The sequence below is a fragment of the Oncorhynchus tshawytscha genome, linkage group LG26, assembly GCF_018296145.1.
Source record: "Oncorhynchus tshawytscha isolate Ot180627B linkage group LG26, Otsh_v2.0, whole genome shotgun sequence".
Taxonomy (NCBI): domain Eukaryota; kingdom Metazoa; phylum Chordata; class Actinopteri; order Salmoniformes; family Salmonidae; genus Oncorhynchus; species Oncorhynchus tshawytscha.
In genome coordinates this window covers 12950706-12967393 of record NC_056454.1, presented here as the reverse complement: position 1 = coordinate 12967393, position 16688 = coordinate 12950706, and the positions used below count along the sequence as shown (strand labels likewise).

The following is a 16688-nucleotide window of genomic DNA, read 5'->3' as shown; positions in this document are numbered from 1 at the left end:
ATGGGTTAGCTCCTCTCATTAGGTTAGCTCGTCTCATTTTAGCTCCTGTTATTTTGTATGTCCCCAGGCTGGAATGACCCTCACGTACGACCCCACCACAGCTGCTATGCAAAACGGGTAAGAAGAGCCACTGCAACAAATCCATAGTGTTCCTATTATCTTGTAGGACTTTATAAGCAGTTGAACTTCCTTCTACAGATTTTATGTGTCGCCGTACAGCATCGGAAACAGGATGATCTCTCAAACGTCCATGTCTCCATATATCTCCCCTCTCTCCACGTATCAGGTTGGCATCTACCTCATTCAATTTCAATGGATAGATGGGTTTGCATGACTTTGAATAGCGTTACTATAATATACACCCATAATACACATTTTCTGTAACTGACCAGGTATTTATGAACCTTTTATGACACTTGGGAGTGTTCTCCTTGGAGGATTGTGGTTCGGGATGTGAGAGGTCACTATGGCCTTTCTCAGAGCTGTGTGTGTGTGTGTGTGTGTGTGTGTGTGTGTGTGTGTGTGTGTGTGTGTGTGTGTGTATAAAGTCAGGTCAAGAGAGTCAGTGCAAATAGTCCGGGTAGCCATTTGATTAACTGTTCAGCAGTCTTATGGCTTGGGGGTAGAAGCTGTTCAGGAGCCTTTTGGTCCCAGACTTGGCACTCTGGGCACTGCTTGCCGTGCTGTAGCAGAGAGAAAGGTGGCTAGGGTCTTTAGACAATTTTCCGGGCCTTTCTCTGACACTGCCTAGTATAGAGGTGTACGTCCCAAATGGCACCCTGTGCTCCATATAGTGCACTATTTTTGACCCAGGGCTCCGGTCAAACTTAGCGCGCCACATAGGGAATAGGGTGCCATTTGGGACGCAGTCCTGTAGTGCTGAGCCAAACACAGAGCCGTGTGAGCTCCTGAAATAGCTCCCTCCCAGTGCCTGCCCTGTGCTAGTATATTTACAGAGTGTATGTGTGATGTTCCAGGTACAGAATCCCTCCTGGGTTACTCACCAGCCCTACATCATGCAGCACCCAGTAAGACCAAATATACTACCTTTCTCTCGCCATCCTTTACTCTACTGCCTCTTTCCTCACATCTCCTGTCCTTTTCTTTCCTCCCTCACGTTGTCATGTTTCTCCTCTCCTTTTTTCACCTTTCCATCTTATCTCTTCTGTTCTTTCTTACTCTGGTCAGATGCATAAATCAGCTGTTCCCTTCGCTTTGTGTTATTTCGAAAAAGAGGAGAAACGGGGATGTGGAAAGGGACATGAAGGGTGATGATGCCACACTTACAGTACAGTGTGTGACTGGGCTCTCTGCGATTTACTGGCACTACGGTGTTGACAAAAATACTAGCACCAGGATGCCTGGCTCCCTTGGTGTTGCTCACCACACGATAAGTTGGAAACACTTCAAACATCTTGTGTTTGATGACTGATTCCATTTGTATTTCCTAACAGATGGTTGGGAGCTGAGTAAGTATTGCTCTGTAATAAAGTATTTCTCATTTTCACAAGGAAATAGCGGTTCCCAATGGATGTTTTTACAAATAATCCTCCCCATGTGCCTCTAGCCTTTTCAGTGTTAATCAGCCAGGATTGTCAGTGTCTGTGTTCCAGTTGGCGCCCAATTCCTTATAAAGTGGCCCTACATTTGACCAGAGGAATATAGGCCCTGGTCAAATGTAGTCCAATGTACATGGAATAGGGTGCCATTTGAGAGGCATCCAGTGACTTCTAAAACCAGAATGGCCAGCTACCTTGTAATGTGGATACAGGATATGAAGTCCGACACACTGAGCTCAGTTGATCTCCCTCTTGGTCTGAAACCCAACACAGGGCAAGCCCTGGTGGAACGATAAATGATTCACGAAGGAAAAGGATTTCATCTAGGTATTACTGCAACCCTCTCCAGCCTCCACCTGTCTGCCCTGACTAGTGCCAAGAGACTGAACAGGATCCCAAATGGCACCCTGTTCCCTTTATAGGGAACTACTGTTGACCAGGTTCCCTTCGGGCTCTCGTTAAAAAGTAGTGCACTTACCTAGGACATGGGGTGCCATTTAGGACACAGTCAGTCTGTCCTTCTTTCTCTCTTCCCCTTTCTCCTGTTTCGGTCATTTAGATATTTGGGGTTGTAACTGTGGGTTTGTATTGCATTTACTTATAAGTGCAAATAAATAGAGGATCTATGGATGTCTGTATGCCTCTGCTACCCTCTGCTGCTCTGCTCTCATCCTCACACTCTCCGTCCCAGGGAGCGGTGATATCGCCCTCTATGGACCATACTATGTCACTACAGCCTACATCCATGATGAGCCCTCTCACTCAGCAGATGAGTCACCTCTCCATGGGCAGCACTGGAACGGTAAGAGGGGAATGAATGGTCAAGGGGTCAACTAGGTCCACACTGGGTTCATGTGTTACATAATTAGATACCGTATGTATCTCAGAGTAGGAGTCCTGATTTAGGATCAGTTTGGGCTAATAGATCAGGAATAAGAATACATGGACCTGATCCTAGACCAGTGCTCCTATTCTCAGACACTTGATAGATACGGCCCCAGAAGTACATTTGATGTTGGGATCTGTATTGTTTATCGTCTTGAAGTAGAATTTTAGATGGATTTATACTTACACAGTTCTTTCCTTCTTTGTGCAGTATATGGCTGCAAACTCTATGCAAGGAGCCTATATTCCCCAGTATGCACACATGCAGACGGCAAATGTTCCAGTGGAGGTTTGTGATTAACTTACTATTTATAAAGTACCTGAGGTATAAGATTATAGCTATAAGATTTTAGCTCTACGTACTACTCGGGTGTTTATAGACACTAGGTAAGAGAGGTCATTCACATAGATAACTATTGATGTATTTATAGATGATAAACTGCTGCTGAGCTTTATCCAGTCTTCATTTTCCTTCCAGGACAACAGTCAGCAACAACAGATGGAGTCATCCGGTGATCATTCTCCTTACACCTACCAACAAACCAAGTAACACGGAGGTACAGTCAGTGTCTTATATTGTGAATGGGGTGCGATTCAAATGGCACCTTATTCGCTGTATATAGTGCCCTAGTGCACATAGTCCTCTGGTCAGAATTTTACAGAAGTGGTGCAAATTGCAGTTCCACCCACAAAAAAAACGATTTAAAAAACAAAACAGTTACAGTATCAAGTATGGTTTTGGTTTGCTGGGATGTACATCTGTCCAAATGAAAGATAGGCAGCCATATGTTACCTATGGGGATTCTTTAAAGTCCAAAATCAGCCAAACCAAAATGGTCACAACCGAAACAATTGACACTATAGAGATTTATAGAGGTCTCATCTTTGTATCTGTGCCATTTATGTGACAGGACGGGCAGCGCCATTGAGGTAAGAGACGTATAGTTGCATGTATAATTGCATGTGCCATGCCCTACCAACTGAGCTGAGGACTACCATGTGGGTAGTGGACAAGTGCACACTTCAGGAAAAAGTATAGAGTATTGAAAGGCATAGTCAGCAGGGGGCTCCAACTCTCCAAGAGCCCAAGCATTGACATCTATTTGGCCAAGACATAGACTTCTCTAATGTGCTATACTGTACTGTACAGTGTTCCCCTAGGATTTTTTTCAGCTGCGGTGGCAAAGTTAGCGTAGGGATAGGGGGGACCCTCATAGAGGAGTTTTAAAGTAACTACCCAGTGTTTCAAGATATCTATCAAGTACTATATAATATCAAGTATGACCTATAACTAGTTTTCCTTACAGAAAAGTGTAATTACGTTTATTAAAAAGCCTAGTGTTGTCACGATACCAGCATTTTGACTTTGATCCCGATAGCAGGCTTAGTATCACGATACTCGATACCATCACAATACAATACATCTTTTGAGTTCACCGTCATGACATGGAATTTCTTACATCAACATTTTTTTAGAGACATCCATGTATGTATTTAATGAATCAGTTATACAATCAATTTGTCAATTTGACTTTGTTTTTACCAATCTAACTACACAACAACATAATGGTAATCGTTTATTTGGATGATAAACTGGGTAAATCAAGATGTAGCTTAGGCCTGTTCACAATACAGATGAATGCAGATTCAATAGGAGTGTGTGATTGCGTTGAGTTATTGAGCCTGTTTGCATGGGGCTACAGATTAAAAACAATCTGTTTCCCTTCCATGTGGGATTTATTGTATTGTACTGATCAACAACATTGGCATAAAAGTAGTAGGTTTTTAAAAATTATTATAATTTATTTTATTAAAGTGTGCACTGTTTCTTTAACCACTAATGACATCATACACGAGGCAAGAGGATGGGAGGTCTGTCGATTCGATGAGGCAATAGATCGTCTTTGGGAGACGTGAGAGTGAGACTGATTAAGTGAATTAATAAAGTTTTGGTGGCAGTCAGCTTTGACATCCACATATTTTGCGTTATGGTTTGCATTTTATCACAAACAAAGTAAGTTACTAGGGTAGTGAATTGATGTTAGCTTCAGCTGTAAGCTAGCGATAAAAGTTAGCCTAGAGAGCCCAACGATCCCCCGCCCACTTCACTTCCCTCCATTTGAAAATAAATGGAGCTCCGTTGTTTCATCGCCTCCAACGTGTAATGTGGACTGCACTGTAAGTGGACCAGGCAAGATGCGGTATAAGGGGAACATCGGCTGCGCTGATAGATAGACTTGACCCGTGAGACACTGACAGAAGTACCGAAAGTAACAACAATTCTAATAACGGACCGTTTTTCATGTTCTAGTATTGAAAAAGTTCCCAAGGTTTCGGTATACCATGCAACACTAATAGGCATACCCCATCAACAGAGTGGTGTTGGCATATATATGTGATCAAAATCACGCCAAATGTTTTTACAAATGTAAATCCCTTTCCACAAATGTAAATCGCTATCCACAAATGCAATTCACTATCCACAAACGAACACCTTTTGATTTGTATTTGTAAATCGATATATTGCATTATAATTGTTTTATAACTGCAGATATACAGGTAATTTCTAAGGGCCTTTAAGTAAAATGACTGCCATAAAGATTTGCGCATAGGAGAGATATGAGCAAACATGACGGATATGGCAAACCTGCAACTCCATATTTTGGAAGCGCTTAGGTAACCTGATTTATGGCAGGGATTTGACAGAAATAAAAAGACATCAAGTTATCACGTGTATAAAAAAAGTTCTCACGCTAGAAAGACATTTCTCACTCGTAGAAAGCGATTTATATTCATAGAAAAAAGGTTTGTACCCATAGACAGAGATTTCTATAAATCGCTGGCAGCCTTTAGTTCGGCCATGTTGATGCCTGCCTTTCAAGGCTGCAGAAATTATAGTATGGTCACCATAATATGTTAACCATCTGTAACCATAGTATGTCCAAAGTAAATAATTGAAACCCTAACACTACATTACTCATCTGGTTCATCACCCAAATAGTTGAATTAGCTGGCCAGTGTGATGGCACCACTAAATGTGAAGGAAATGTCATACATTGTAAGTGATTATAATCCATCCGCTGTCTCATGTTGCACGGACGATGAGCATTACAGGAAACATAAGTATCCCTGAGGCCTCTAACCGTTTCCCCAGGAGAGGCATGTAGAAGGGAGGTGTAGGATATGGGATCAGACTTAGTAACATAATTGCTTCTGTCCCTCTCCTCGCCCCAACCTGGGCTTGAACCAGGAACCCTCTGCACTCATCGACAACAGTCCCCCTCGAAGCATCGGTACCCGTCGCTCCACAGAGCAAGGAAAACAACTACTTCAAGTTCTCAGAGCGAGTGACCTCACCGATTGAAACACTATTAGCGTGCACCGTTAACTAGCTAGCCATTTCACATCGATTACACTCACCCTCTTTGACCTGCTTCTTTTCCGCAGCAACCGGTGATCCGGGTCAACAGCATCAATGGGATCAACTTTTTTTCTACGACTACAAATCGCTTTCTACGCGTGATAACAGTCATTTTACTTAAGGCCCTTGGAAATGACCTGCATATCTGCAGTTATTAAACAATATATAATGCAATATTTCATTTAACTAGGCAAGTCAGTTAAGAACAAATTCTTATTGTCAATGACGGCCTAGGAACAGTGGGTTAACTGCCTTTTCAGGGGCAGAACAACAGATTTGTACCTTGTCAGCTCGGGGGTTTGAACTTGCAACCTTCTGGTTACTAGTCCAACACTCTAACCACTAGGCCACCCTGCCGCCCCAGCTCATCCTCCTCCAGACCGCTGACTGGCCAGCTCATCCTTCTGAGGAGTATCACATCATACTCTGAGGAAATAGCAAGCAATTTTTTAAGTTTGAGGTGGGGTTTTTGAAGTGTTTTTTTCTTTCTACAATTTATGATTTGGCCTCAAAAACATTGTTTGGGTATAAGTTGACACAATATAAACTTTTAAAAGTGAAATTTTCACTGGGCAGTTACATTAAAGCTAATTTCCTGCAATTCAACACATTTATAGAGTTAAAAAAAGTACTCATACTCAAAACCATGAAAAGGAATAACCCAAGGAGGCCAAGATGCAAAAACTAGTACAATTAATTTAATCCATGCTCAAAATAATACAAAAAGTGAAAGTGCAGGATGCTAATAAAACTTTGTAATTCACAGTTTTAAAGCTAATTTCCTGCAATTCTACACATTTTGTTGTGTTCTTATGCTATCAAACATTAGAACAAAATCAGTGTGGGCCCCATGCCATGACATTTCTGGAATTAAATAGATGTTTTTCTCTCACCCATCTACACACAATACCCCATAATGACAAAGTGAAAATGTGTTTTTAGACATTTTTGCAAATTTATTGAAAATGAAATACAGAAATATATCATTTACAGTTGAAGTCAGAAGTTTATATACACCTTAGCCAAATACATTTAAACTCTTTTTTAAAACTTTTTTTTTTACAATTCCTGACATTTAAACCTAGTAAAAATTCTTAGTCTTAGGTCAGTTAGGATCACCACTTTATTTTAAGAATGTGACATGTCAGAATAATAGTAGAGAGAATTATTTATTTAACCTTTTATTTCTTTCATCACATTCCCTGTGGGTCAGAAGTTTACATACACTCAATTAGTATTTGATAGCATTGCCTTTAAATTGTTTAACTTGGGTAAAATATATTGGGAAGCCTTCCACAAGCTTCCCACAAAAAGTTGGGTGAATTTTGGCCCATTCCTTCTGACAGAGCAGGTTTGTAGGCCTCCTTGCTCGCATACACTTTTTCAGTTCTGCCCACAAATTTTCAATGGGATTGAGGTCAGGGCTTTGTGGTGGCCACTCCAATACCTTGACTTTGTTGTCCTTAAGCCATTTTGCCACAACTTTGGAAGTATGCTTGGGGTCATTGTCCATTTGGAAACCCATTTGCGACCAAGCTTTAACTTCCTGACTGATGTCTTGAGATGTTGCTTCAATATATCCACATAATTGTCCTGCCTCATGATGCCATCCATTTTGTGAAGTGCACCAGTCCCTCCTCCAGCAAAGCACCCCCACAACATGGTGCTGCCACCCCCGTGCTTCACGGTTGGGATGGTGTTCTTCGGCTTGCAAGCCTTCCCCTTTTTCCTCCAAACATAACGATGGTTATTATGGCCAAACAGATCTATTTTTGTTTCATCAGACCAGAGGACATTTCTCCAAAAAGTACAAAATGTGTCCCAATGTGCAGTTGTAAACCGTAGTCTGGCTTTTTATGGCGGTTTTGGAGCAGTGGCTCTTTTCCTTGCTGAGCGGCCTTTCAGGTTATGTCTATGTAGGACTTGTTTTATTGTGGATATAGATACTTTTGTACCTCTTTCTTCCAGTATCTTCACAAGGTCCTTTGCTGTTGTTCTGGGATTGATTTGTACTTTTCTCACGAAAGTGCGTTCATCTCTAGGAGACAGAACGCATCTCCTTCCTGAGCGGTATGACAGCTGCGTTGAATTGAACCACAATTTTTTTTCTGGGGTCTTGGCTAATTTGTTTGGATTTTCCCATGATGTCAAGCAAAGAGGCACTGAGTTTGAAGGTAGGCCTTGAAATACATCCAGGGGTACACCTCCAATTGACTCAAATTATATCAATCAGTAGCTTCTAAAGCCATGACATCATTTTCTGGAATTTTCCAAGCTGTTAAACGGCACAGTCAACTTAGTGTATGTAAACTTCTGACCCACTGGAATTGTGATACAGTGAATTATAAGTGAAATAATCTGCCTGTAAACAATTGTTGGACAAATTACTTGTGTCATGCACAAAGTAGATGTCCTAACCAACTTGCCAAAACTGTAGTTTGTTAACAAGAAATTTGTGGAGTTATAATGACGCCGACCTAAGTGTATGTAAACTTCTGACTTCAACTGTACATAAGTATTCACACCTCTGAGTCAATACATGTTAGAATCACATTTGGCAGTGATTACAGGTGTGAGCCTTTCTGGGTAAGTCTCTAAGAGCTTTGCACACCTGGTTTGTACAATATTTGCACACTATTCTTTTTAAATTTCTTTAAGCTTTGTCAAGTTTGTTGTTGATCTTTGCCAGACAGCCATTTTCAAGTCTTGCAATAGATTTTCAAGCTGATTTAAGTCAACTGTAACTACTGTACTCCACTTGGGAACATTCAATGTCGTCTTGGTAAGTAAATCCAGTGTATATTTGGCCTTGTGTTTTAGGTTATTGTCCTGCTGAAAGGTGAATTTGTCTCCCAGTGTCTGGTGGAAAGCAGACTAAACCAGGTTTTCCTCTAGGATTTTGCCTGTGCTTAGCTCTATTCCGTTTCTTTTTATCCTAAAAAAAATCCCTAGTTGTTGCTGTTGACAAGCATACCGATAACATGATGCAGCCACCACCATGCTTGAAAATATGAAGAGTGGTACTCAGTGATATGTTGTGTTAGATTTGCCCCAAACATTACGCTTTGTAATTAGGACACAATGTCAATTGCTTTGACACATTTGTTGTAGTTTTACTTTACTGCCTTATTGCAAACAGGATGCATGTTTTGGATTTTTTTTCCCTTCTATACAGGCTTCCTTTTATTTCCTCCATCATTTAGGTTAGTATTGTGGAGTAACTAAAATGTTGTTGAGGCATCCTCAGTTTTCTCCTATCACAGCCATTAAACTCTGTAACTTTTATAAAGTCACCATTGGCCTCATGGTGAAATCCCTGAGCGGTTTCCTTCTACTCCAGCAACTGAGTAGGAAGGACACCTGTATCTTTGTAGTGACTGGGGGTATTGTTACACCGTCCAAAGTGTAATTAATAACTTCTCCATGCTCAAAGGGATATTCAGTGTCTGCTTTTTTATTTGTACCCATTTACCAATAGGTGTCGTCCTTTGTGAGGCATTGGAAAACCTCCCTGGTCTTGTGGGTGAATCTGTGTTTAAAATTCACTGCTCAACTAAGGGAACTTACAGATAAGTGTGTGTGTGGGGTACAGAGGCGAGGTCGTCATTCAAAAAGCATGTTAAACACTATTAAGACATTTCAGCTTTCCATTTTTAATGAATTTGTAACCATTTCTCAAAACATCATTCTAATTTGGCATCACAGGGTATTGTGTGTAGGCCAGTGACACAACATCTCAATTGAATCCATTTTAAATTCGGGCTGTAACACAACAAAATGTGGAAAATGTCAAGGGGTGCGAATACTTTCTGAATGCACTTTACTGAATCAATAGACATAATAGTAATAATTAGTAGAGGGTGTTTCTGTAAATAAACACTTGCACTTACGTTTTTTTTTTTCGTCAAACACAATAATTCCGTCTGTCCTTCCGGGTAAAGACATCAGTGACTGAGCTGTAAAACATTTCCCTGTTGGCAATCAGTTTTAAAACTCTAAATGGAGATGATGGCAAGGGTTGACAGTCGTCCTGGATCGTTCCGGTTTCCACTGTATGTCTTTATCCGTTTCAGCGCAGAAAATGACTTTTGTGGCTGGTATAGTGAGAACCAGTTGCAGTAACTTTGTCGCCTCTGTCCAGGTGATTTGTCTACCATTTGTGAACTGTACAATCCAACAAAATCAGCCTTAAATCTAACAAAATTAAGTTCACCAAAGTGGTCAAATCTGGCTCACATCTGAACATTGATATTGTCCCGTATGTTGTAGTAGATTCGCCCCCTCTCTACTCTGATTGGCTGTTTGCTATGAGTTTTGCTTTTTGCCAGGCCCAGTTCATTGCTTTTCTGTTTGACTCTCTCATAGAAACGATCAAAGTCTTGTCGCTGGCGTTCCAGTGCTTTCATCGTGTCGCTGAAGGTACGGCAGACACCCATATCCATCACTTTGTTCTGCAGAACATGGAAAAGCGTGTCAGTTTCATTGAAAATTTCATCATAGGCCATGAGCAGAAAGAAAAACTGTGGTTCCTGAGTTGTGCAGCGGTCTAAGGCACTGTATGTCAGTGCTAAAGGGGTCACTACAGACCTTGGTTTGATTCCAGGCTGTATCACAACCGGCTGTGATTGGGAGTCCCATAGGGCGGAGCACAATTGGCCCAACGTCGTCTGGTTCAGAATTTGGCCGGTGTAGGCCGTCATTGTAAAAACAAATTTGTTCTTAACTGGCTTGCCTGGTTAAAAAAAAAAATGGGTTGGTAACTGTTCAAAGGGTTAAGGCATGTAATATTTCCACATAGTTGCCTCTGGTCCTGTTTGATGAGCTGGCATTCTCATCATTACCACAAAATATCAACTCGGCAGCATGCAGCATTAATTAGCTAGATCTTTCAAAATCTCCTTTAGCTTTGCATTGTGCATGCTGATGTACAATCTCTGTTGTTCATTGCCAGATCTATCTGTGAGCTGCCAAATGTCTTAAAAGCTATCTGCCTTTGGATATGAGTCACAGATTTCTCGTGCTTGTTGAGTGCTGTAGACAAGTTGTTCTAGTCGCAGTATCCGGCTCTTGTCCACACGCTGTCACTGGTGGAGAACAGCAAGCGGGGGAAGCGGAGTCCACTGCTAGCAGCGCAGCCACAGAGCCAGTCTTTCTGGGCGTTGATACCACTCAGATTGAAATAACCGTGTTCGTTTCTGTCCCTTCCTTTGATGTAGTTCCCTAAACCCAGGTGTTGTTCTTCCCTCCCTTATCACACCCTGTTTTGCTAGAAAACTGTTTCAGATGCAATATGTTAGCCATCCTGATCAGCTTACTTTAGCTAGCAGTAAAACGAACGTAACCGCCAAAAAGGTGGCAGATGACATGTGACGTCCATAGGCAGGAGCGAGCTCTTCCTATCCTCCTGCCTATCCTCCTGCCTATCCTCCTGCCTATCCTCCTGCCTATCCTCCTGCCTATCCTCCTGCCTATCCTCCTGCCTATCCTCCTGCCTATCCTCCTGCCTATCCTCCTGCCTATCCTCCTGCCTATCCTCCTGCCTATCCTCCAGCCTATCCTCCAGCCTATCCCATTACATTTTTTCACTCCAGTACGCATGCGCATTTATTATTTGAATGCATTGAAAATGAACGGGAGATATTGACACATGGAAGGCAGCGAAGCTCTCTGCCTGCTTTTCGATGTCCGTTAGCTTGGAGTATAAAGTAGAAACACGCATGCACAAGTCATTTCAATGTCTTGCATTGAGTTTGGAGTTTGAAGGGCGGGAGAAAGGCACAAGGCAAGGCTGCTTTTCCTCTGGCCACCTTGCACATTTTGCAGTAGACCACCGCAAATGACAGTTGTTTTTTTAATTCATTTTCACAGGGTAGGCACTGTCTACCCTCCCAACCCTGACCGCACATCACTACTCTACTATACTGTACCCTACTCTACTGTACCGTACTGTACTCGAGTTTACTCTACTTGAGTCTCTTACAATTAAAGAAAGGGCCCATGGACTCTCAGATCTAGTGGTCTTGAGACCACTAAAGACCACATAAATTCGGTCTTTAACTTGTCATGGACTCAGCTCACTAGGTCTGGGTCTGGACCTTGGGACCGATGTCCTGTTATAAATCTTGGTTGTGGCTCCTGGAAATTACCTTAGTCTTTGGTTTACAAACCATAGGCAACCCAATTTGAGGAAGACAGTGCTATCTGATCATTGGTTGATCGCTTCCAACCCATAGGAATCCACACCCAGTTGACTACTTTTAAATGGTGGAAACAGACAATGGCAATGTCTACACTAAAACGAGTCTTCCATTTATTTTATTGATTGAAACTTGACACTGAAATGCCTGTTATCTTGCCAAAATAAAGATCGGTAAAGTGATCATTTAAACATCTAACAATATGATTAGATATACAAGTAATAAAGTCATTCAATTAATCAGCAAGTTTCAGATTCATACCATCAACATTGAACATTTTACAGAGAATAATAGAGATGATATTTCTCTAAATTCAAATTAAAGGTTTAGAAAATCAGGTTTTAAAAAATCTGTTTTTACTATTTTGTTAATTTGGTATGCAAGTTCAATCTCTAAAATGTGTCTGTAATTGAAGGTTAATCAAAAATGATCACTACTGTGCATGGTTTTCCCTTTATTGCAACTTTTTCACTATGGTTCGGTAGTGACAAATTTAATGGGGAGGTAAGGAACTCGGGTAAAATATTATATATTATTGTTTAATTGTGTGAGTATGTCTACCTGGCATATGTTGTAAGACATCTGTGCTGAAAGTTTGGGAAAAATAGGATACAAACGTGATTTTTTTTCTTCTCCAAACCCCAATTTGCACCACTTCTATAGAATGTATATGGTTCCATTGGGGACAGAGCCATGGAAGGAGCCAATGCCCCCCAGCCTGTATGGTTGTGGGGAGATGTTTCATATGATAGAAAGACACTTAGTACCAGAGTTTAACTCATCTGATTGTCTTGGTTGTGTCCTCTCAGGTGTGGTAGGAGCCCAGAAGAATGAGTTGTATGACAGCTGAAACAATCATGGCTTCCTCTGGTGATGGATTGTGCGTTAAGGATTTATCCCAGTTTTGCACAGGTTCCGCAATGATTTCCTTTTGTTTGTGATAAGAAAAACAAGTGAGACTGTTCTGTTATAAGTTCCATGAGGTGCAAATAAGAGATTCATTTCATCGAAGGATACTATAATTCTCAAAAAAAGAATAAAAAAAATAGTTGTATTTTAATAAAGAAAGAATGTTTATTTTTTACCGAGGATTGTCACATGGATGCAAGAACCTAGAGCGGATCATGTGACTTGTTGTTTAAGGTGCATGATAGTAAAGATGTCTTTTGTTAATATTGTTTATGATTTCAATTTTTTTTTTCTCTTATTTTGTACTGAAATAGATTTTTCTGAGGATTTATTAGCCAGACATCTTGAAAATGATGTTTTGTGCTTGCTGTGTGAGTGTTGCTATGGTGACGTGTTCAATGTTTTTTCTTGTAAAGTGATTTATCTTAGTGGTCTAGATTGATCTTTCTGTCTCATACAATTTGCCTTAAAAAATTTCCATACAGTAGCTGTATAGGCAACCTCCGAGGCTAGAAATGAGCAAGAAATGTTAAGAGCTATTGCCTTTTAAATCAGCTAAATAGGGCTTTTCCTTTGAGTATAACTTATAAAATCTGCTGTGTTTAGAGATGTAGGATCTTAATTTGATCACCCTGTTGCCAGAGAACTTTCCTGCAATGCAGGACATTTTAAACTTGTGGTGTATTTGAGTTTTCAAAAAGCTTCTGAAGTGTGTAATTTCCATTTTGTAATTTCCCTTTTGAAAATTATATTAACCACTACAAAAATGTCCATTCATTATAATCCACATAACAATTCACATTTCCTATTGCTGCTGGATTATTTTCCTGCTGTAGCAAACTGGCTCAAATAAAGATCCTACATCTGTATGTGTTTTGCTTTTCCCCTCTAAAAATTAATCTAAAGTAGAAGTATTTGAAAAAAAATGTTTCAAGTGAAACGACCCTCTGAATCTGATGATGATTTTGAATAGGATGTCATGTTTGTATTATCTGAGGGCCTTAAAGGTCTTTGGTTGTTGAATGTGGTAGATATCCTGCTGAATGATCACATTTTGAATTTTGCCTTTCAATTACTTGGTGTTGTAGATTAGCCTAAAATGAACTTCTTGGGGTGGGGATGGAATAAGGGAGGGCGTGGTTGTGTCTTTTTTGGGAGATGTTGTCGTTCTCTGTCAGCTTGGCAGGATGTTTCTTTTTCACTTTCAGTTGAAATGCAAACAGGCAAACTTGGATATATTATTGTGCAAAAAAAAATATCAAAGCCTTCACGTACAACATGGAGTTTGAGTTGGGGAAAAACGGAGATTAAAATGTCGATTTTATTGCACCTAGCTCTTTGATAGGAAACAAACAAGCTCGGCACTTCCAATTATAGTTTACTTCACCAAAGAACTGAGCTAGTAAATTGAGGAAAGTGTAATTTCTCTCTCACAGGGATGTGATTGACTTTTTGCCAGACTAGATTGCAGTTTGGAAAATGTGCCTTTTTTTGTACATTTACTTTCAGTTTTCATACGTTTTATGAAAGTATGGACACAAACAAGCTTGAAGGACGATTTGGATCCAACAAATGCCACACGCTGATTTCATCACTACAGAAAAATGGAAAATGCAGTGTTAGAAATACAAAGAAGGCAGTTTGAAACTATGAAATTACAAAAAAAATCGTATAATTATCTGTTTTGACATTGTGCAACAGATAATGTTATTGCTAAAAGTTTGATTATTTTTTATCATAGTAGATTTGAACAGGCTTTATGATTGAGTTGTCTTCCAGAAGCCCGTGTTCTGTCCTGATGGTCGGACAGACTGACCAGTTATCTACCTCAGAGTTTCGTTTCTCCTCTGTATTGGGCCGGGTTAGCAGGTCCAGCCTGCCCTTCCAGACCAAACGCCATGCTCAGGAGCTGGCAATATACACTTGTTTTCTTTCAGGTTGTTTTTAATACTTTTTGATTTTCTTCACAAATTTTATTTTTATTTTTAATTATGATATATTATTAGAATCATTTTGAGGACAATTGTGCGTTGAGCGTTTTTTAGTTGTGTTCAGACATTAAGTTTCATAGTTTCAAAAGTAGAACTGCTGCTTTCATCACAAGACATACCAGAGGCTAATAAAAGTGGTTGAAGACAAACAAAAGCTAAAGCTGAAAGTGGTATTTCCTGGATCTGTGACATCTCCTGAGAACATCATTGTTGCTTTGTCAGTCCAGACAGACTTGCAGCAGCATTTCCTCTGCAGTCAGCTTGAGTTGAGTTACCAAAGTAAAGGGCCATTGTGACTATACTAGAGATTTCTGCGTAAGGCCTGAGAGTGATAACTAATTCTGTCGAGTGCTTGTGAGGGTTATACTGCTAGTAATGTCTGAACCAAGTGCCATACTGCGTCTGGATCAAGGGTTTGGAAAGGTTCATAAATAAAGAAAAATGCTCATTTAATCAACCATCGTGTTAAAAAGTCATTAAGTTATATTGAAAAGTAATAATTTATGAAGAAAGACGTTTTGTACAGATCGTTTTGAAGAAATAAAAGATTTTCATAGAGATATCTATATGAGAGTTAATTTTTTATTTTGTTTTACATGTGCCACACATTTCCCAGTGGTAACATATGTCCAGTTTAAGGAAACCATCCTCTGTGTTTTTGTTTTATAGTGTTTGTTAAAGCCAAAAATATTTTCAGTAGATTGTTACATAAGCTTTATTTCTGTTCATTTCTTAGATTTTTTTTTTTTTTTTAATAAAAACTTAAATTGGACTTGTTCTGTGTTCTGTTGGTGTGGGAGGGAAGAGATCTCATTATATTGATATCTGGCTGTAAACAAACCGTCAGAGCTGAGCCAGTTGCAGATGAAGAGCTTGTTCATTTCCATCCTAGCAACATGACAAAAAAGAGTCGTAGTTACAAGTTAGCATTATCTAAGTTATAGGATCTCTATGCATAAAACTATACAGGCCGAATCCCCCAAAGTAAATGGGCGCGTTTGACATTGCAGCCGACTTGAAAGGCGAGTTGAGACTGACTGATCTACAAATCACCTTCCATCATAAATAACCAGTCAATATGATTTGTAGATCGGCCAGTCACAATTTACCCACGATACAAACCGGCTTTGATGATCTCAAACACAGCCAATGGGCTAGTTTGATTAGGCTGAACCTGGGTAAACCGGGCTACGGCCCATTACGTCACCGGGAAAAAGTGGTGAAGGAAGAGTGCCCACCTCAAGTCGAGCATGCCCTGGCCATAATGTCCACAAAACAGCACAATGAATCGTTCAGAAACATAAAACATGTATTTTCTATCAAATATATAGTTGTTTTCCTTGGGAAGGCAGGTAAAGCGATATTAGTTTTCTATAAAGAGCAAACACTTTTGCATGTGGAAACACTGAATCCTAACTCATTACTCTACGTGCTTGACATACATCACTTTTGTTTTCGGGCGTCTTTGCCGTCGAATTTGACCGGGGCACCCGGCTCACCCCCCACCCCCCCGGAAGGCAGCCGGTTTTAAAAGGAGTGCAATCAATGCTAACCCGGGGCATTAATGAAATCCCCTCAATGTTTTTAGCTATAAAGTTTTGTTTCACAGTCTTTGCCTCCTCCCTCCTTATTGCTGATCATTGCTGATCATTATTGCTGATCATTACCCCAGTACATTAATGCCATCGTTTTAAGTTCCTCGGCATACACATCACAGACAAACTGA

The 16688-nt window shown here is 40.3% G+C and overlaps 1 protein-coding gene across 7 annotated transcripts in view; it reads left to right on the top strand.

Moving 5' to 3' along the window:
• The window catches only part of LOC112225186 (RNA-binding motif, single-stranded-interacting protein 1), a 67030-nt gene extending 51296 nt beyond the window's left edge, over positions 1 to 15734 (top strand). For 5 of the 7 annotated variants that reach the window (XM_024388895.1, XM_024388896.2, XM_024388897.2 and 2 more), the window contains exons 8-14: positions 68 to 117; positions 199 to 286; positions 978 to 1028; positions 2251 to 2361; positions 2656 to 2733; positions 2923 to 3001; positions 12872 to 15734. In XM_024388895.1, the coding sequence (XP_024244663.1) occupies positions 68 to 117; positions 199 to 286; positions 978 to 1028; positions 2251 to 2361; positions 2656 to 2733; positions 2923 to 2994 (450 nt within the window). In that variant the 3' untranslated portion in view covers positions 2995 to 3001; positions 12872 to 15734. The remainder of the gene's footprint in view (positions 1 to 67; positions 118 to 198; positions 287 to 977; positions 1029 to 2250; positions 2362 to 2655; positions 2734 to 2922; positions 3002 to 12871) is intronic. The other 2 variants (XM_024388900.1, XM_024388901.2) reach the window with 1 other exon arrangement.
• Positions 15735 to 16688: the final 954 nt, after the last annotated feature.